At 37.0% G+C, this 22,069-nt stretch overlaps 2 protein-coding genes across 4 annotated transcripts; both read right to left on the reverse strand.

Moving 5' to 3' along the window:
- Positions 1–1,050: 1,050 nt before the first annotated feature.
- On the reverse strand, positions 1,051–9,586 carry LOC107826291 (DDT domain-containing protein PTM). 3 transcript variants are annotated; one of them, XM_016653253.2, is made up of 10 exons: positions 9,450–9,586; positions 8,220–9,159; positions 6,828–7,532; positions 5,418–6,663; positions 3,800–4,091; positions 3,554–3,678; positions 2,982–3,445; positions 2,875–2,903; positions 2,314–2,772; positions 1,051–2,215 (listed from the first exon to the last, which is right to left on the reverse strand). In XM_016653253.2, the coding sequence occupies exons 2-10, from the start codon at positions 9,026–9,028 to the stop codon at positions 1,548–1,550; spliced, it is 4,797 nt and encodes a 1,598-aa protein (XP_016508739.2). In that variant the 5' UTR covers positions 9,029–9,159; positions 9,450–9,586; the 3' UTR covers positions 1,051–1,547. The 3 variants fall into 3 exon arrangements, with proteins under 3 accessions (XP_016508739.2, XP_075075567.1, XP_075075568.1); XM_075219466.1 differs by having other exon boundaries at positions 3,554–3,681; XM_075219467.1 differs by having other exon boundaries at positions 1,971–2,142; positions 3,554–3,681.
- A 4,796-nt stretch (positions 9,587–14,382) lies between these two features.
- Positions 14,383–14,883, reverse strand: LOC142163205 (zinc finger BED domain-containing protein RICESLEEPER 1-like). The gene has a single exon (XM_075220466.1). It carries the CDS (start codon positions 14,881–14,883, stop codon positions 14,383–14,385), a length of 501 nt encoding a protein of 166 aa, XP_075076567.1.
- Between the last annotated feature and the right edge of the window lie 7,186 nt (positions 14,884–22,069).

Genomic DNA, 22,069 nt, shown 5'->3' on the forward strand with positions numbered 1-22,069 from the left:
TTTTTTCATTTCAAGATATTGCCTGTCTTGAGCTGTGAAAGAAATTAATTAATTTTAGGTTTGCGCTATCAGTTTTTTAACATCGTCGCTTGGGTTAAACCACGCAGTATTTTCATTTTGTTTGGTCCAGATTATGAATGAAAGTGCATGGTAAAATATCCAATATATGGAAGTGGATAGTGACACCTGAATTTCATTTTCAAACGTATGCATGAGTGCCTTTTCGAATTTCAACAATGTCTTTAGCTTGGTGAAAGAAATACTAAAATCCTCACAAGTTGAACTTTCCTGTATGCGATGAGTGTCGAAATAGGTACATCATCTTAGAAGTCCTCTAACGAAGTTGCGAAGATTGTCGAAAGATAGTATGGTTGTCATCTTGAATTATGTGACGCAAATTAGCCATAACCGGATAAATGATCTTCTTGTTAGCCACAGAAGTTTCTTACTTAGTTCTAGAGGTAGCACTAGGGGTGGCAAACAGGCGGGTCGGGTTGAATATGACAGATTTATAACGGATAATGCAACAACGAATAAATTATCCGATCGGACCCATATCTAATATGGATAGAAAATGAGTTAACCGGCAGATAATATGAATATCCATGGCTTCTTGAATATGATCACTTTTGGAAGAACTTCTCGTCTTCCAAACTCGAGGAACTTCCAATTTGAGTCTTTGCAAATATAAAAGTTAAATCCATTGGTTATCCATTTTTAAGTGGATAATACGGATCTTATCCATATTTAACCTACTTTTTAAAAAGTTTATTATTCAACCCATTTTTTAGTGGATAATATGAATGAATAATTATTTTTAAAATCCATTTTGCCATCTACAGGTAGCACTGAGCCATGGTATGAATGACATTTCAGTAGTTTCTCTCAGGAAAAATAAATTGATAAGGTCTCCAGCTATGCAGCAAGCAAAAGATGCCACAACGTAATACTAGCTGATGTTCTCATTATATCCAGGAGCAGTTTCAAGATTTTAGCAATGCAATTGTATTTACTATTCAAGGCAAAGTTAATATAATCACACAGGAATGCTCGCAACAGGTGGGAGGAGAGATCATCACCTGGTCATTTGACTGGTAAACTTTAGTTCTTCCAGTGACATTTCACTAAGCGGATAGTTGTTGAAGGCTAAAAAATTAGGGAAAAGAATTGGTAATTTTGGTATTTTTTTAAGTAAAAAATGAGATAAGCATCAACAAAAAAGGTTGCTTATCGGTCAAGGTTGGAGCAAATGTCACAACCTCTCCTAGTAATCTTTTCTAAAGGTATTTGTGCATAATTAGTTTTCCTGAATCAGCTCAACTACTCCTTTATCACGAGAAAATCATTTCCTTTTGATGGCAAAAGCGGTGATACCAAATGATGGAAACTTGATCAGAATTGTAGGAGACTAAGTTACTTGGGCAGACATCACGAGTGGCTTGCTCATTTTGATTCATTCTCCAATTGTGACAGCATCAACGGCAAGCCCCTTCAATCAGCCATTATGCATGCGAAAGATGCACCTTACACAGATGATTAAGCATCAACTATCTCCATTCCCTACAGTTACCACACTTCCAACAATCTTCTCCAGACTCCTCTTCATTCCAAGGTGAACAATGTCTGTGGATCCACATTTCACATGTATCACAACAAAGATCAGGGCATGGTTTTGCATGTGAACACATCTTACAAGGAACTGCAATAGCAGCAGATATTGTGCTAATTGCAGGCTCATGCTTGACATAAGACGTATCAGCATTCTTATCAGGTAGAAACCTTGATGATGTTTTGACATTCTTGGTCAAAGTAGCTGATGAGTCATCTCTGACTGGCTGTTTTCTTGGCCCCGGCAGAGACAAAGTTGCAGCACTTTTTTCACAACCACCCCCTGGAGAGTGCTCAGTGAATTCTTCAACAGAAACAAGAGGATTATTATCCTCTAAAGATGTGGTTCCCTGCAAGGGCACCACAGGACTGGTCATCTCTTCATCTTTCTGTAGCTCTGAGATGAAACAAAAATTAGGCTCCATTCCTTGGCTATCCTTCTTTGAAGCCCTTGAGCGAATCCTCTTCTCCTCTAACTGCCTTTTGCTTTTCGGATCTAAGTAAGGACATATTGGTATTCTAGCCCTACGGCACCTGCAACATTTAAACCCCACAACTTCAAAAATCTTGGACTCCTCAATATCTACAGCTTCAGCATGGTACCAATCTGCAACTCAAAAAATTAATTCTCAAAACCCAAAGAAAGGTAACCAACAAATTCAAGACAAAATACAACAAGAGGTCCTGCATAGAAACAAAACTTACGTGTGCACGTTTCACAACGGATGTACATTAGAAAAGGATCATATGGCTTATGGCAAAGGTAGCAACTAGGTCTTAACAAATCCATGTCTGGATTGCCCTTCAGAAGAATGTGTTTAAATCTAAAATCACTTCCAGTATTGTTGTTCTTCTTTCTCCAAATAACACCCCAATGGGGTTTCGTTTTTGTTGCCAAATTTGAAGAACTAGAATTTTTCATCTTAGAAGTCGCACAGGATGCTGATGGATTACTACAACTACCAACCTTTCCTCCTTTTCTGGCTGACATGTGAATCCCGAAATCTTGTCCACGCATGAGTAAAGGACTTGAAGGAGATTCTTTGCTACTTTCATCTTGGGTTAAAGTTCTATTCTTGTAACACTGTTTGCAGTTGGTCATAAACTCAACGTCCTCATTAGCAACATTTGTTGAACTAATTGTACATTGCTTGTGACATAGACCTGTAAGAAAAATTCCCGAAAGTTCAATAGATCAATCGCTGATGCGCAGACTGATCAGCAAGCTCAAATAACAATCTTTTATATATATATATATCGTGGTACCTTGGCATGTATTGCACTTGACTGCGTTCCTGGTAGAGGGAGATCACGTCAACAAAGGATTGTGTAAAGAGATGAAAAAGAATTTCAAAATATACATTAAATGGTACCTAAATAACACATCCACTTGACATGAAGCACAACAATGTTTCTCGTTACCATCTCTCTTCTGCACAAGATATGAGAATATATTTTTATGAGAAGCCACCAAGGACCTTTTCTGCAACTTGGGAAGTCCATTAGTGAACTTGTTGGCTGAAAGGAGATCTTTTCCCAAGTTTTCTTCATAATCTTTTATTAGATACAAAGGAATTCGTGACTCAGAAAACCAATATTTTTCCTTTCCCTCCTGGCTTTGCTCTACTTCTAACATACTCTTCATGACACGAGATGGGAGATGCTTCTGATTCCCAAAAGCTACATTATATCTAACCTCATTTCCAACAATTCTTTTATGACGTATGGAAGCATTTCTAAAAGCAGATATTTCTGTCTCAGGTCCTTTTCCATCCTGGAGGCTCGTTTCAGGACGAGCAAGATCATCCCACCTCACATGCATATCTAGGTACCTAACCTGTTGCAAGATCGAACTTTAGAAAAAATACAAATCCTCATCCCCACTGAAAAGTTTGCTGTAGAAAGAAAGGAATTAAATCATCCATCACAATATGTCATAAATCACCTGAAGTGCAAGCTGTGACATTGTCTTACACACATCAACTGCAGCTCGCCAGATCAGCTGCCTACTTCTTTTGGCAGTCTCGGACCCTTCAGCATAATGAATACCAGGTATCTTTCTCAGACCACCTGCTACATTGAAAGTTGTTAGTGGACTCTCTCTGCGTCCTTTATTCCAATGAATTTATTTCAACGCAAAAAGAATCAAAATGTTCTAAGGAGAAAAGTAGCTCATTGGATACGCAAGTACCATGACGTGCTGCTTTCTTCAACATTGATTGGGGTAAAGTCGCTTTCTGGAAGATAAGCTTTGAGAGCATGCCTCCTCTCCACCAAGTGAAGTCCATCAGTTTATCCGGGCAATCAGCAGCAGTTACTTTAACCATTGACAATGGTTTCCTACCCCGCCTCCCTGGTTTAAGCTTGTGAGTTGATTCTGCAGCACCAGCAGCTGAATGACTGATGGAAGATTCAGATGCCCCACCATCAACAAGCTTAAGCCAGTCCCCCCAAAAAGCAACAAACCGGATATTCTCCTCAAACTGCAATGCATAGAATCTGTTCTTGAGCATGAAGAACATATTATCTATAGGTAAGATCATACGTATACATACTAGCTATAATTTACAATTGGATCCAATAGAGGTTTGCCAAATGGAAGGGTTTGTAGTATGCTATCTGACTTTCAATCCAATATCACACATGCAACACTGGAGAATCAGTAATGCACTCTGACAGTTTAAAAGTTGGAGGACTTATTAAAATATTCAGAAGTAGGAGAAGGCTTTTTATTTGAATGCAAATTTACCACAAGCAGCAAATTTGCTGCCGATCACTTGGAAATTCCACTAGTTTATAAATAACAAGCATTCAGTTTTTTGGGGATCAAGCAAAATAGTAATAACAAGCATTCAGTTCTTATCACCATAAATTTGTAAACTATCAAATCAAGAGTGCAACTTAAGCAAATTGGATTTTGCAACCTTGTATTTATGCCAGATTCAAAATTCAAGTTCAGTTTGATGAGCCCCTAGTGTGATCAATGCACAAGGCTCAAATCATTACCGCACTTGCAGCAGAAAGAGTATCTCCCAATAAATAACTGTAAAGTTGAGACAACAACTACATGTGCAAATAATGTGGATGTACCTCTGAATTCACTGCTGCTGTCAAATGGTAACTTTTCTTCCCATTTATTTCACATGCAATTCTCATTATTTAACTGCTATTACGTTGTCTTAAAAACAAATCGTAGAATAAACATCGCTTTCTTGAGCAATAACAATAGTTTACTAGATTTGCCTGTACTATTAAATGGCAATTGTTTATTATCCATGCTAATGTTGTATGATCTTCAAAACCACTAGAATGTCTAATACTAGTAGTTTACACTCCATTAAAGTAATAAAGTTTAACTGAGGTGAAAAGAAGAGGAAAGAGGAGAGAAGTAAGAGAAGAGGGGATAACAGCTGTTCCCCTTGTTTTTATGGAAGCAGAAGGAAGTAGAACTAGATGGTCATACAGCTCTCCTCGTAAGAACTTACAGACATCTCTGGTATACCAAAAACAAGTGAAATATAAATACTGACCTCTAAGAGAACTAAACCATTTGTTCCTTCTTTTAGCCTTCACATCCCCTACCTTGAAACAAACGTAGTTTTAATCCAAACATCTTATAACCCAGGACTCGAATATTCTCAAAAAATATTACTAATGCAAACTTTAATGCTTAAAAATAATAAGCAAGGTATAACTATTACCACAGATCTAATCAACCGAGACATCGAAATTGATGGAGAAAGCATGTGGCAAACACTTGCACAAGGTGCTAACAAAATCAGCATAAATAAATTTCCATAATAACTTACTTCAAGCAGAAGAGACTTTATCACATTGAAGTTAGAAGCTTTTTCTGCCTGTTTGCGCCATTGTTTTCTAAAAGCTGTACTTAGAAAAGGACCAACTGTCAGACCAGTTAAGCTCTCCTCCATCAATACAATATATGTGGCAATACCACGTAGATTTCCCTCCGCACCACTTGCAGGATGAAGACCAGCAAGTATCTTCACTGCCCCCTTAATGGCATTTGATGCTGCAGCATTTAACAAGCATCCTTTCTTACTAGTAGCAGCAGCTTTACAACTAAGACACCAACTACATCTTTCCCTTGGTACTTCCACAACCCTCTTCTCAGTATTCGGCCAGAAAAAGCGTGTCGCTGCTGATGAGAAAGCTTTTGCTTGAAGCAAAACATTAGCAGAAAGTTTCCGCCTATTGTCTGAAGCATGACTCTGAGCACCTTGGTTTTTTTCGGATGAAAGTTCAGCTAGATTAGCAGCAGCCGATGCAGCAAAATCTCCATGCAGATAATTATTGATGTATTGTTGAGGTCTAAAGGATGACCCCATGAATAAGCAGCCACCAGTGGGTTTTCTGTAACCTATTCTGCTGGGTCTGCCACAAGCCTTTTCACATGCAAGAGACACTGAAATTCCAGCACAATTACTATTAGCTTTTTCCACAGAGTTGCTGCTGCTTCTTGAGGTACAAGGAGCAATTTCTACCAACTTTATGTCGCCTTGTTGAGTCCACTCAGATGGAATCACCTGCTGACCAACTGAACCAGCAGAAGTTATGTATTCCACTCCAACTTTTTCAGATGGTAGCAAGTCTATATGTGTGTTACTCTGGCTTGCCATAGAATCACTATTCACCTGGTTACAAATACCATCAGGTTGGATAACTGCACCAAAAGTCTCATTGAGCTTAGGTTCCTTTGAGAAATTACTCATAGTAGCATCTTCTGAACCAAATTCAGTGACACAGCTTCCAGTAGTCTCTCTCTCGGGACTTCCCTTAACCAACAAATTAGGAGAGAGTGTAGAGGAACTACCACATTTTGTTCCATTTGGTCTTTCTGAACCCATTTCAGATAGTTCACCATTAGGGAATGGGATGTTGACAGGAATTTTCCAGTATCGCATAATTCCTTTGCATATTTCTAGATATAAAGTACTGTGCTGCAGATTTTCATTAAGTGCTCGCAGGACTCTGGGAATGTCCTTCTCGTTGTAGTATTTGAAAATAGAATCTGCCCCAGCCAAGGCCTTCAACCTACAATACAAAAAAAAAAGTGTTTTATAAAGAGACGGTCTAAAGCTGATTCAGCCTAAACTACATAGGATTAAGTGCATTTCGTATCTCCAAATAGAAAATCAGCCCACAGCCAAGTAAGGCAACTGAGCAGAGTAGGTTGGAAAGGAAGTTAAGGGACATACACAAGCAAATGACTGCAAGTACCCATGAAGACTTGTCCATAGGAATCAACACCAAAAAGCTCTGCTCCTTTCAGAGTTTTGCCCCTCATAATTTTTGGTTCGATTTCATTGATGCTACACTCAGGGCAATACCATGTTCCTTCTGGTATATACATTTTGCTAACTCCAATGCACCTAGCATGGTAAGATGATGGACACCCATCACAGCAAAGCAAAGTCCCCTCCATGCCGCAGAGACTGCATTCATCACTGTTACTGTGTTGATCTACATCAGACACAGAATCTTGTCCACTAATTTTGGATCCTAAAATATCAGTACCACAACACTTGTTTCTTTCATGATTTTCTTCACAAAGCTCGATTGCTTCTTGATCCTTACAGCCAGAAGTTTTAGCATATCTGGGATGAACTATTCTTGGTGCACTGACAAGAGCAACACCGGTACTTATATCTGCCTCAGTACCTTCCTCTGATTCTTCACGCATGTCAACTTCTGCTCTTAGTTCTTCAGAATCTAGAACATCATCACACAAGATCTGCAAAATCATGAGTTTCCTGCCAGCAGATAACAAGTAATATTCCCTCTGCAAAGCATGAGGATAAAAACCTTTCCAAGCAGGTTCATCTGCGTATCCCATTACTCTTAAATAGTGAACTAGATAAACTGGCCAAGTTATTGTATCAAGCAAGCTCCAATCGATGTTCCTAACAGCAAGCAGCATAAGTTAAATTCAGACCTTTCATCAGTGAGTGTCCAAAAATGCACCTAATATGAAATAATCGAAGAAGTATAAGCCTAAATATGCAATGCAAAGTGAAGTGCCCGATGGCCTGACTATTGCTCATTCAAAAAAAAAAGGAAAAAAAACATATCAGCAATGTATTTCAATAAGGATGACATAGGGCAGTCAAAATAAAATAACATTACAAAAAGGTAACATTGGCTACTGCTTATAAAGATGCATGGTTATTGTGGAAATTATTCATCCATATTCTAAAGAAGAGCAATGCCATGTATGGATCTAATCTTTTAGCATGGGCCACAAGAAAATCAAGCATTCCAATGTCTTTAGGTGGGCAGCAGCACCAGAATCGGATGAACCTGTCCAAGTGCGTGCAGACTAAGTAATAATGACACTTTATTCTGTCATAAATGGCAATAGGTAAATTGGGATCACCAATTTGATAACTCTGCTATCTATCTAACTTTTAGCTTCTTTTCACAAACAGAGCTCGAGACATTATTCTAGCTTGATACATTTTTGTGGAAGGCTGGTAGCAGCACTTACATCTCGAGTGAAACAATATCAAAACATAATTTTTACAACAAACAGCAGTGACTTAATCAACTAGATGAAGACGGTTCCTTCTGAAATAATTGGATATGTGTACCTTAGGCACTTTGATGCAAGCACGGAACAATCGGATGACAGCTTTCTGAGGTGGCGCCTCAAAGCACGCATAAGGGCTACATGAACAGAGTCCAACAATGTGTTTGGAGCAGAACAGTTGAGTGCTTCGACAAAATCATCAAGTCCAAAGGGACATAAAAATAATCTGATACTAAACGAACGTAAAAAGCTATAGACAGACAAAAGGTACGATACATACTCCTCCGGAATACCAATACTTTCAGATGAAGGAGGCAGTTGAGGTGCAGGAAATAGAGGCACTTCCACATCTGGACACAAATCCTGCTCCCTATAATCTTCAGACATATCACTCGCTGAATTAGAATCACAACCTAGTTGGTTGACCTCAACTTTATCCAAATCTTTTAAAACTGGCGCCTCAAACTTATCAATTACATCGTTAACTGGCTCAGCTGGATGCTCAGCTCGAGAATTAATACCCTTTACCTCCCTATTAGCTACTAAATCGTCTAGCTTTTTCTTCCTGTCCAACCATTGACCATTCAAGTCATCGTCTTCCAACAAAACTGCTTTCACTTCAGTGCTATCGAAATCTTCGCAATCTCCATCCTCATAAAAAACCTTATACAAACCAGTATCATAAAATATAATCTTGCCCAAGTATATCCCATTGTCCTTGAACTCCTTCCTAACATATCTACCCAACAATGCCTTAGACGTCAATGCCACCACCCATTTCTTCCCATCCCGATCCACCTGAACATTGTGAACATCGTTTCTACGCCTTTTTCTACCACGCCTCTTTGATCTGTCCACAGCAGCATCCATTCCACCAAACCAACTCACAATCCGATCCAAATCACACCATAGACCAATTTATTTCGTTTTAAATACACATAAAACAACCAGTTATCACCACAATAATGATAGCCTTGTAGCTTTACCGATTTGAATCTCACCTAATTCACATATTCAATGCATATGTTAGGGCATTGTTATCAGATCGCAGTAACTTAAAAAAAAAGGAATCAGCAGAATATGAAGCATTCAATCTGTACACTGTCGATATTAAGTTTTTAACTCAGCTTAAGTTACAGGGAGGAATATGTTCATACGCGAGTATCCGTACACACCTATATTGATTTATAAATTGAGTATTCGCACACATATTACACACACACACACACACATATATATATACACATAATGTTTAGATTCAGTATACGTGTGTGTGAATTTGAATGTTTACCTTGTTAATGCAGCGCCATTGAAGGAATGATGAATGAATTAGGGATAGATTAGGGATAGAACGCTGAGAAGAGCTGTGGTGTGAAGAGGCTTAATTATGCCCTAAATCAAAATCTGCTACCCAAGTTTATAGTAATAGGGCTTTCTCCATAATATTTTGTGGGCTTTGGTAAAATGGAAACTCAGTTATGTCCGAGTTTCAAACTTGTTGACTCGGACGATTTGGCGGTGTGATAGTGTATTTGAATTTGAATTTTGCTGGAAAAATAAAGAGCAGTTGAAGTTTGAGAAATAAAGGGGGGAAGTTATAATTTCAAATTAGGCAAAATGTAAACTCGATTTCCATTTTCACTTCCATAGGTGAACATAAACAAATTCATAGTAGAAAATTACACTGCTCATATATAATTCCCTAGGATTATAAGTGCATTGTGTTCATTTTTAGTTCAATAATTTAGAAATCACAGTGAACTGATGTACCCAAAAAAAATTAAATATTTTTTTCCGACAATGCGTTTATTTATTTCTTTTTATATAATAAAAAAATTAAAATCATTTAATTAAGTTGGTCATCGAAAATAATCATTTGAGTTGCTTACAATTTAAACTATAATAAAAGTATTAAATCACTATTATACTCATTTACGTTAATTATGATGTATTATGCCACCATTTTGCTACTTATTTCCTTTCCAAAAATATTAAACTTCCATCATTTTCATCAATAACCACTTTTAGACGATTACAATTGTAGAATTATGAATAAATAATCTAAAAATTTAAGCATGATTGTGTATGGGATGAACTACTAAAATATGTAAACCTACAACATCGTTAAAGAGTGCTTCATCTACATTACAATGAAAATATAATTGTATATGATGTTAAATAAGAAATGGTATTTCTTTTAGAATAGATGTCAATGAAATAGTTTTCTTTTTGTCCTAAAAATTCAAGATTCATAGTACAAATGTCAACAAATTATTTTTATTGTATAAATTCGAACATCAATTCCTCGACGTTTTAGATAAAATTAGTAGTCATAAGCACTACAAAATCATAATTTACGGTAAGAATACTTATAAGAAATATTTAAAGATTTTCAAATAAAATATAAAAATATTTTGCTCTGCAAATAATAATGTATCATATAAAATGATAGTATTGCAATCGAAGTACTATAAAAAAAATATGTCATTTGTTTTGAGCAGTTATATTATTTCACATAAATAATTTATTTAGAAAAGAAAAATAATCCTACCAATATATATATATATATATATATATATATATAAAATAAAGGACAATATTTTTTCCTAAGGACAATGTTGATAACACCGAACTAGGTAGCAGCAAGAAAGAAAAAACATAGAGAGAGCATTGTAGAGTGCTGAGTTGACTCGGGAACTCAACTCACTAAATTTCTCTTTTTTAGATAATCTTTTACTTTTTGGACGCATGTTTTCCTAATGACACGGACAAATGACGGAATATGAAGAAGAATTGGCGGCAGCGGAAAAAAAAGAGGAAAAGAAAAAGTATTGACGGGAAAGATTCAGTGATTTTGCGTTAGCCGCCAAAACTAACTTCGCATTCAAATAAGAGCCCATTTGGACATACAAAATTTTTTTTTTTTCTAAAAAATATTTTATTTTTTTTCGAATTCAGCGTTTGTTCATACAATTTAAAATCTTCGCTTGAAAATGCATTTTAAAATTTTCAAAAATTTAAAAAACTCCAAAAAACTGTTTTTCAAAATTTTCACTCAAATCACTCACAAAACTTCAAAAAATAATCCAAACTGAAATTTATGTCCAAATACAACTCTAAATTTCAAATACAATTTTCACTTTCAAATACCATTTTCACTTTTTTCACCATTTCTTAAAATTTTACAACTCTTATGTCCAAACGGCTACTAAGTGTTGCGGAGAGCCAGAAACCAACTTTTGCTTTTAACGGCCTAGTGCTCCAAGGAAGAGAAAGAAGAACACATAAACAAAGAACTGAAGAAGAAGAAAAAAGGGTCAAATGCTCCCGATGTCTAATTGGATTTCGCAAGCTAATATATGTTTTAAAGGCAAATGTGAAACAGCTAACAATGATTAATGATAGCACTATCTTTTTATTTTAAATTTATGTGAGTTTATTTTCTTTTTAGTTTGTTTTAAAAATAACTTTGTTTTAAATTCAAAATTATTTTAATTTAAACTTTCAAATTTATCTGTAGTGAGAAACATTTATAGTTATACAAATATTATGATATGCTTAAGACTGCAAATTTTAAAAAATTTATAATCACATAAATGTTATGATATGTAAACCCAAGGACCAAAAATCTTTTTTTTTTTTGAAATATGTGTCCATCAAATAGATTCACTTAAATTGAAAAGGATAGACTATAGAGTAACATTTTGTTGAGTTGCCTAATTCAGGGAATATTATGTTGATCATCCCTATAATATCCCTTCCTTTTCTATAAACTCCTTGTATTTCTAAAACAAACACTTAATGGGCGTTTAGACATAAGAATTGTGAAAACTCGAAAAAAATATTTTTTCTTCAAGTTGAAAATTAGAGTTGTGATTGGACATGAATATAAATTGGAGTTATTTTTGAATTTTTTTGAGTGATTTGAAGTGAAAATTTTAAAAACGTCTTTTAAGAATTTTTAAAATTTCGAAAAGTTCTGGAATTCATCTTCAAGTGAATTTTTGATTTTTGGGCAAACACTGATTCCAAAAAAAATAAAAAAATAAAAAAATAAAAAGAAAAAAAATGATAATTTTGTATGGCCAAACGGGTCCTTAAAATCCACCTTAGAATGGAGTAGTTAACATCAGTTGTTTACCCTCAAATTCGGATAACAATTAAACTTATATTGTGGGTTTAAGGATATGTGATTTCGTCCAATGTTGATTGATAAGCAAGAAAATAAATGAATAAATTAGAGAATAAAATAAATCAAACCAGTATGCTAGCCAGGTCTCGACCTCGATTCGAGATAGTCTCGAGGTGGAATAGTAAGAACAATAAATGATAAAGCAACTCTGATGAATAGTAAGTGAAATAACAGGAAAGTAACGAGTGTATATATTTTTCTTAGTGAACAATGATGATTACAAATAAATGAGATCCCTCTTTATATAGTAGAGGAGTCCTAAATAAGGCACACTTCTAATTATAGTAGGAAACCATATTAACATCTGATTAGCCGCCGTGGATTGATTCGTTCCGAGATTCACGCCACGATCCTCGACCAATCGCAGATATCTCGCCTTTTCCATTATCAAGCTATACCGATGCCACTCGGAGTCTGTCTCTTTCTGGCTGCGATTGACGTCGGCTTAGGTCCAAAAAGAGGCTTCGGTTCCGAACTCAACGTTCTAGCTCCTTGATGCGACATTCCCATTTCGAGCAAAAGATAAAACCGGGTAGCCTCAATTTCTACCGTATACAGATAATCTCTTTGTTTCTTAGAGTAAAATGATCAGAAAGGACTTGAACCTCGATTTTCTAGAGACCCCGATAATGATGTCATCCATGTTACGTAAGTGATTGAGGTGACCGAAATGTAGGGGTGCGCATTCGATTTATCGATTCGATTTTGACCCTTATCGAGAATTACTTATCTATTATCGATTTGTACATATGTTTATCGTTATCGTTTCAATAAGGTTTCGATTTTTTCGATTTTGATTTATCGATTTTTGGGGCTTATCGATTCGGTTATCGATTACACCAATAAGAAAATTTGCGGGATTCAAGGGAAAGTATATCGCTATGATGACTACAGAAGAATACACAAATAAAGAAAAATACTCGTTTCTACATCAAAGAAAAAAGGGTACCTGACTAAACTTGCATCATGAAATTATTCCTCACCTAAATATACATAGCAAACAAAACAAAAGTCAAGATTATCGATTTTCTTGTAACATAATCGATAGTACGGAAGGACCCAATTAGACAACCGCAATCACGAGACTGCTAAGATTTGAACTGGAATCTCATACTGCTATGTTAATTTTGGCTTCTTAATATCTCTATAAAGGCAGATTATATGTCTCAGATGACGATGAACTATCTTGTTCCTCCAGAGTATTTCTGAACTTTAAAGTGTGCATACATTTTAAAACTATAACCAAGTTCTCAGATAGTTAGCACTTAGCACATGCAAATTTGGAGCTTACCCAACACAAAGTGTACCATCAGTAATACTAGCCATATTCATATGGGACAGAAGTATCCAACGTAAGACAAAATTAAAAGCTAGCTACCACCGTTGTTTTCCAACTTTTATAGTAGTAATACAAAAACATATAGGAGTATAACAACAACTCATTTTCCAGAAAAATAGAAACGTTATTGAGAACAAGTTCTCTACATTGATGGAGTCCATAAGATGGAGAAAACCGAGTCTGAAACCAATTCAAACTAAGGCAAAATTAGCCATGGAAGCAGCTGAAGAAGAGCCATTGAGTCCATCTGCAAATGGGCAGCAAATCAAGAATCAACCCTCAAGTTATTAAAGAGAAAAATATTAAAAACTTTGTAATACATCACATTCTTTTACAAGTATATTATTTAAAATGGAGAACTTACATAGAAGCTAACAAACTCTAGCAAACATCGTCGGTGGAAGCTTCTTTGCCAAGATTAGTAAAATCTAATAAGAATATATATTAACAAGTCAAGCAATTAATATATTATTTAACTATCTTAAATAATACAATAATATTAATTAAAATATACATACCTTCCTCGAGTGTCTCGAGAAAATCTAGATCTTCCTCAACATTTATAGGAAGCGATTCACTCCGAAGCCAATCTTGAAGGCACACTAGAGTTTCAACCAATTTAGGAGTTAATGAACTCCTAAATTGGTCAAGAATACGTCATCCGGTACTAAATGCACTTTTAAATGCCACACTTTAAATAGGAATAGCAAGCACATCTCGAGCTATCTTAGCAAGAATAGGAAATCTAGGTGAGTTCACCTTCCACCAAGCCAAGATATCAAAGTCCGGTCTTTCATTTTCAGGATCTTCTGCAAGATACTTTTCCAATTCTGTTTTAGAATCTACACCTCCACTTGCAGCTTTATGTTTCCTTATTTCATCTAAATGTTCACCTAATCCAGGAATTGAAGTTTCCATTGTGCTGAATGAAGAGCTTGGCAAAGAGGTAGAAACTTTACCGCCAATATCTTTTGAAACAAACTTAGAGACATACTCATTAAACAATGAACTCATATAAGTATGAACCTCTTTTTCAATAATTGTCCCTTTATCTCCAAACATCTTCTTAAGTACAAAACTAACAGTAGTAAACTTGTAGCGAGGATCCAAAACACAAGCAATGAAAATCATTTTGTTCATTTTTGTTGGTTCACCCCAATACTTCTCAAATTCTTTGCACATACTTGATGCCATCTCACTCAAAAGTTCATCTTCAGTTGTTATTAATCAATTTAAGTAAACAACAACTTGACCAATTTCAAGAAAATGGGCATTTGATGTTACATAAAGTGATCCGGATACCTTCAAAGTGAGATTATAAAATATTTCAAGAAATTGTGCAATTCTCTTTACATCATCCCAATCAGTTCTTGTAAGCATACCTACAGGCTTTCCATCTGAAATAGCATCAAACATAAGATAACGTGACAAGCCGGTATCACGATTAGAATATTCTTTAATTGCACGCTCATATTCAATAGCCCTACTCAACATCAAGCAGGTGGAATTCCACCTTGTAGGAACATCTAAGCATAGAGACTTCTTGACAATATTTTTACTTTCACAATATTCCTGAAACTTCCTCAACTTAGCATGAGACTGTCTAATGTATCTAACTGCACATCTAACACGAGTAATAGAAATACTTGACTCTTTTAAATCATCTTTCACAATAAGATTTACAATATGAGTCATGCATCTCATGTGAAGGTGTTGACCATTCATGGAATTGGTTCCCCAATCATCTAATTTGTCAGACAACTTCTCCACTGTCACATCATTTGAACTAGCATTGCCAACTGTGATAGTGAAAATATTTTGCAAACCCCACTCACGCAAATAATCAATAATACACCTTGCCATATCTTCACCTTTATGACTAGTAATTGGAGAAAAGTTAATAATTCTTTTATGCATAATCCATTCACTATCAATCCAATGGGCTGTGATGCACATATAGTTAATTTTTTGAATAGAAGTCCATGTATCAGTGGTAAGACTTACTCTTTGACTTGTTCCTTTAAGAAACTTCATTAATTTATTTTTTTCCATATTAAAAGGAGCAAAACAATCCCGTGTAACAGTAGTACGGGAAGGAAAATGAAAACAAGGTTGTGCCACTTTCATAAAGTTTCTAAAGCCTTCCTTCTCAACAAAACTTAATGAAAGTTCATCAACAATCATCATACGACACAAAGCCATCCTACACTCTTCTTGATCAAATTTTCATGGAATAAGATCACCTTTATTACCCCCCGGTACTGTTTGATATTGTAATAGTTTTTGACATTTTTCAACTTTATAAGCATTCCTTGGACATTTACTGATATGATTATTCATTTGTGTCGTACTTTTGCCTTTTGTCTCAAAATATTCTTGTCCACAAAATCTATATGCATATTTATTATTTCCTTTAGCATCAACTTTTTCTTCAAAAAAATCCCATGCCCGAGATCGTTTTTTCTTTGTTTTGTAACTGTCGAGTGAGTAATTGCAGTAGTAGACTCAGAACCTCTACTTTCATCAACCACTTGATAAATTTTATCATTCCTTTGGGGCAATCAATATTGACGATTCGACTTTCAGCCCTATATTTTCTGAAGGGCAATTTCGGGAGGCACTGTCTATGGAGATCCCCGATGTGGGAATGACACATGAAGGGAAAGACATATTTCTTGGATGCCTCATGGGGATCGATGACGTTTCCAACCTAGATGCAACGATCATTTTTTATGAGGCTCAACGACTCATGAACCAGGTAAATTTCATCCCCCATTATTACGTTTGTTTTTATTTCCTTCTGTCTGATTTTCTTCCTTTCTCCATAGGCTATGACGCTTCATCGGGAAGCGTTCACCAAAATCCCGAGCTGAGCTGAACCAGTGTGACTCCAATCTCAAGTGGCTCACGGAGGAGAGAGATGCCCTCAAACGCCTCTATGTGCAAAAGGAAGAGGAGATCAGGGACCTCCGAGCTGAATTGGTAAGAGCTCATAGAGAGCAGACCGATCTCATCGAGCAGGTAACGTAAATTTTTTGGGGGAGCTTGACATAGCAATTTGATATGGCAACTAATACTTAGATCCTGCAGGTTCAGCAGAAGGCCAAAAAGACCGAGCAGCTTCGCAAGAAGGTTGAAGTGAAAGATGTAGAGACTTTCTGGTGAAAGCAGAGCATGGACCATCTTTCCTCGGAGAAAGATACCGCTCGGGCCCAACTATCTTTGGTTGAGTGTTAACTCCAAAGCACGAGGGAAGAGAGCTTGGCTCGAGCTAAGAAAATTGAAGAGCTCGAAACTTGACTAGTTGCTGAGCTTGCAAAGGCCGCATCTGTAGCGGAAAAAGCAAAGGCCGATGCGAAGGTGGTCGTGGCTGTCTACCGAGCCGACGCTGAAGCTGCTAATGCTCGAGCAAAGGAAATTTTCGATGCCGCTCAGGTTCGATTATCCCGCGTTGCCGAGCATGTTAAATGCCAATCTCGGAGAGAGACTCTCGAGGAGGTTCATGCTCGTGGCTTTGACCTAACATCCGATATTGAGAACACAAAAGTGCTAGAGGCCGAGGCCGAAGCTTTTCTCTCTGATGATGATGACTCCAGGAGTGTGAGCGGATCCGAGAGCGAAGAAGATGAAAATGAATCTCCCGGGAAAGATTAGGCACTTAGAATTTTTTCCTTCTTTTTTGTATTTTTGTGTAAGGCCCTTGCCGGTCTCTTGTACATATTTTTGTCCATATATATAAAGAAATTTCTCTTTCGGATGCCTTCTCAAATTTTGTCTTCAATCATGCTTCGTGCCTTGTAAAAATTTAGCACATTTTTATGCTTTAAACAATATGTTTGAGACTTTGGTTTTAAATGACTTGATCGAAGCCATAATAATACTGCTTTTATAGTCGGGTTCGAGTGAAACCTAAATTTGGAGCAAAAGGACCCTTAGGTTTATTTTGATTGATAACAAACCCACGATCTGTAGTCGAGTAGGTTCTTACTCGAATTCGAGATAGCGGGACCCTTAGGTTCGAATTGAGTGAGAACGTGTTCTCGAACTCAAAGTGTGTTGGCCCTTAGGCTCTTTGAATTGGGCTGATATGGACTCTAAAGGATGGATATTTTTTTCCTCTTTTAGCTCAAAGACTTAGTAAAGTTTTGTTATGTCTTAGCATGTATTTTTTGTACCCATTGGTTTTTTAGGCTTTAGTGTTGATTGAAACCCCTTTGTTTTTTGTGCCTTAGCACAAGTTTGTATTTGAATAATTCGATACCTCTTAAGGTTTTCGAGGGATGATTTTATCGAATCCCTTTGATTATTTTGCCGAGGGTAGCCATTTTTAACCTGTTTTTAAAGAATTCGAAGGCCTATTTTTATTGCGGGGTTCGGACGTCTCCGAGCCGCGTTAGTTTGGTCGTAGACTTTGGGTGTGACTCTTAGTCTTATTTTCCCAACAACACTTCGAACTTGTTTGAAGTGTTAGTCCCCGAGAATGATGGCTTTGGCCTATACATCGAGGGGTGCCTCTTTGAGATCTTTAGATAATTCGAACATGTTGATTTCAACGGTAGTCCCTGAGTAGGGGGTTGACCGTTCGTGGTGTATTTATACTTGGACCTTGAGCCATTTACCGTTCAAGGTGTAATTGTACTTGGCCCTTGAGACATTCTTTACAAAAATCGTAAGCATGAAGCTTGTATAGAAGAAAATTTTCTTTGAGGCACAAGATATTTGATAAGGAAAAATGCTTCTTTGAATAATTTATACATGTGTACATGTTTTGATATTGGGACTCGATTAATCTACATGGACACAGTTCATTCGACCGTTTGGCCCATTACAAAGTTTCCCTATTGAGACCATGCTGACACGAAGCATTTTCTTTGAAAACATAACATCTGAGGGTGATGCCCCCCAGTATTCGAGGTTGAATGTAAAGAAGCCTCAGATACTATTGAATTGTCCCCAAGTAGCATATATAATTGTTGCCTCGTTAAAAACCTCGCCGAAAAAACCCATTTGGGATAAAAAATGATCTAGGGGAAAAAGAGTGCAACGTGTGCTTTAAAACCTAAGGTCTTCGTGTTGAAGAGCTACTCAACATCTTTGATCGAACACCTGCAATAAGTTAGTATCAAATACAAATTGAAAGGGAGAAAGTCATACCTTAGCAATAATATCGTTTGAGGAGTGATATGTTCCAATTGTTTGGCAATTGTTCGCCCTCCATTTGTGCCAAGTTTGTAAGATCCCTTTCCGATGACACTAAGGACCTGATATGTCCCTTCCCAATTTGGGCCAAGCTTCCCTTCATTCGGGTCTCGAGTATTAAGGGTGATTTTCCTTAGAACTAAGTCCCCTATTTTAAAGTGTCGAAGATTGGCTCTTCGATTATAATATCTTTTGATTTACTTTTTTTAGGCTGCCATTCGAACGAGGACGACTTCCCATTTTTCGTCTAATAATTCGAGGCTTGTGCTCATAGCTTCATGATTGATTCTTCTATTGTGTATCAAAACCTGACGCTTGGTTCCTCGACTTCGGCCGGGATCAGAGCTTCGACACCATATACTAAGGAGAACGGCGTTGCCCCCGTACTGGATGATACGACGTTGATAAGATCCTTTTTATTTTATGTTCTTCAAGAAACTTCATTACCTTGCTGCCGATGAACTGCTTTCCGTTGTCGCATACGATTTCGGCAGGTATCCCGAATCGGCATATAATGTGATCCCAGATGAAGTCTATAACTTCCTTTTCTCTAACTTTCTCGAAGCCTTGTGCTTCCACCCATTTAGAGAAGTAGTCAATCATAAACAAAATGAATTTAGCTTTACCTGGAGCCGATGGCAGAGGGCCGACGATATCCATCGCCCATTTCATTAATGGCCATGGGATAGGACCGAATGAAGTTGTTCTCCAGACTGATGGATCATCGGTGCATACCTTTGGCATTTAGTACATTTTCGAACAAACTCCTTAGTGTCTTTTTCCATACTATACCAATAGTATCCTGCTTTGATGATTTTTTGAACTAGTGATTTGGCATCGGAGTGGTTCCCAAAAGTACCTTCATGGACTTCTCGTAGAACATAATCGGTGTCTCCTGGTCCCAAACATAATGCTAATGGTCTGTTGAACATCCTTCTGTATAATGTTCCATCTTCAGCCAATGTGAATTGAGCTGCTTTTTTTCGTAAGGCCCTCGATTCTTTAGGGTCCGATGAGAGCTTTCCGTTTTTCAATGACTCGATATATTTATTCCTCCAATCCCAAGTTAAGCTTGTAAATCTTATCTCAGCATGACCTTTTTCGATCACGGATCTCGAGAGTTGAACGATAGTCCCCGAGCTGATTTCGTCCTCCTCGACTGATGACCCCAAATTTGCAAGAGCATCGGCTTCACTGTTCTACTTGCGAGGTACATGCTACAAGGTCCATTCTTTAAAATGGTGCAAAGTCACATATAGCTTGTCCAAATACCTTTGAGTTATGTCCTCTCAAACCTCAAAGGTTTTGTTTACTTGGTTTACTACTAGCAAATAGTCGCACTTGGCTTTAATGACTTCCGTCCCCAAGCTTTTAGCTAGTTCTAGGCCTGCAATCATGGCCTCGTGCTCGACCTCATTGTTAGTCAACATAGAAGTTTTGATGGATTGTCTAATAGTGTTGCCCGTAGGCGGCTTCAAAACGATACCTAGCCTGGACCCCTTCACATTCGAGGCGCCGTCTATGAAAAGGGTCCACAACCCCGATGATGTACCTGATTTTGATAAGAGTTCCTTCTCGACTTCGGGTACGAGGGTTTGCGTGAAATCGGCTACGAAGTCTGCTAAAATTTGAGACTTGATGGCCATTCGGGGTTGATATTCGATATTGTACCCATTGAGTTTGGTGGCCTATTTGGCGAATTGGCCCGATAGTTTGGACTTATGCAAAACATTACGAAGTGGGTAAGTGTTAATACACATATGGGGTGACACTAAAAATACAATTTTAGCTTCCTAGAAGCGCTTATCAGTGCAAGTGCCAATTTCTCTAAGTGTGGATATTTAGTTTCTACTTCTCCTAGAGTTCAACTTACATAATAAATACGGAATTGCGTACCTTGCTCTTCTCGAACTAGGACACCACTTACCGCGATCTTTGTGAAAGTACAAGAGGGGTGAATTATATATTTTTAAACTTAATCTCTGTTAGTTGACTGATTTTTCAATTAGTCGACTGGATGCAATAAACTAACAGTTGTAATAATAGAATATAAGATGCTGAAAGTAAATGCAGGAATTAAAGACACCGAATTTTTATACTGGTTCGGATTCAATGTGAATCCTAGTCCAGTCCCCTTGGGTTGCAAGAGAGTTTTCTTCAGTGAATGCATTTCTTCGAGTACAATGGAATTGACTAGATAGCTCAGTTCCTATATCACTTGTCTCTTTTGATACAATGCCTCACCGGTGTTGTTCTCTCTTTCTTCTCTAACTTGTTACACATCGGATCTTAGAGAGCTACAATGTTTGTTTGCAGTAGAGCAAAGATAGGGTGTTTGGTTCGATCAATGTATGTGTGTCTAAGGTTTGATGTTGAGTATAAATACTTTGGTGAAGGTCATTTGCTAAAGAGATTTGACAACCTAAGAGATTTGATCCTTGGAAAGAGATTGATTCTTTCCAAGAATAAGGTTACTTGCCGTTGCTCTTCCTTAATGAGAATAGCTTTCCTTCTACAGATCTTGATGACGCGGGTTTACTCCTTGATTGTTGGTCCTTCCGAAAATAGCTGCTCGATTACAAGATCTTCAATGCTTCTAGTCCGCTTTAATCATCTTAATCATCTTCCGGATTGAATGTGCTAGACTTGATTGATGCCTTAAGTTTAGGCTTGATTGATTCTTTCCATCATAGTTGTTTCGTGATCTTTGCTGATTGATTTCTTTCCTTAAGCTTCTTGATTGATTTCTTCTGTCTCGTAGTAACTCCTCGATTCCTTGATCTTCTCTAATTGATTACTTCAATCTTTGAATGGTCATCTATGATTTCCTACGCAACTATATTATTTTCATAATTAAAATCAGATCTAACAATCTCCCCTTTTTTGATGATGATAAAATAATATAAATGTATAAACAACAGTTGACTTCCCCGTGTTTTACTCCCCCTTAATGTATGCGGTACTCCCCTCAGTTCATGCAGTTGACTAGTCCATGGGTATAGATGTTTTAGTCGACTCCTACCGTAGAGGATGCTAGCGTACATTTATCCTTCAGTCGACTATACCTGTATACAAATACATATACTCTTCTCCCCTTTTTTGGCATCAGCAAAAAGGGAATAGATAGAACAAACCACGAACTAAAACAGAACATATAGCATTATGCAACAGAGTTATAGTC

The sequence above is a fragment of the Nicotiana tabacum genome, chromosome 8 (assembly GCF_000715075.1).
Source record: "Nicotiana tabacum cultivar K326 chromosome 8, ASM71507v2, whole genome shotgun sequence".
Lineage (NCBI taxonomy): Eukaryota > Viridiplantae > Streptophyta > Magnoliopsida > Solanales > Solanaceae > Nicotiana > Nicotiana tabacum.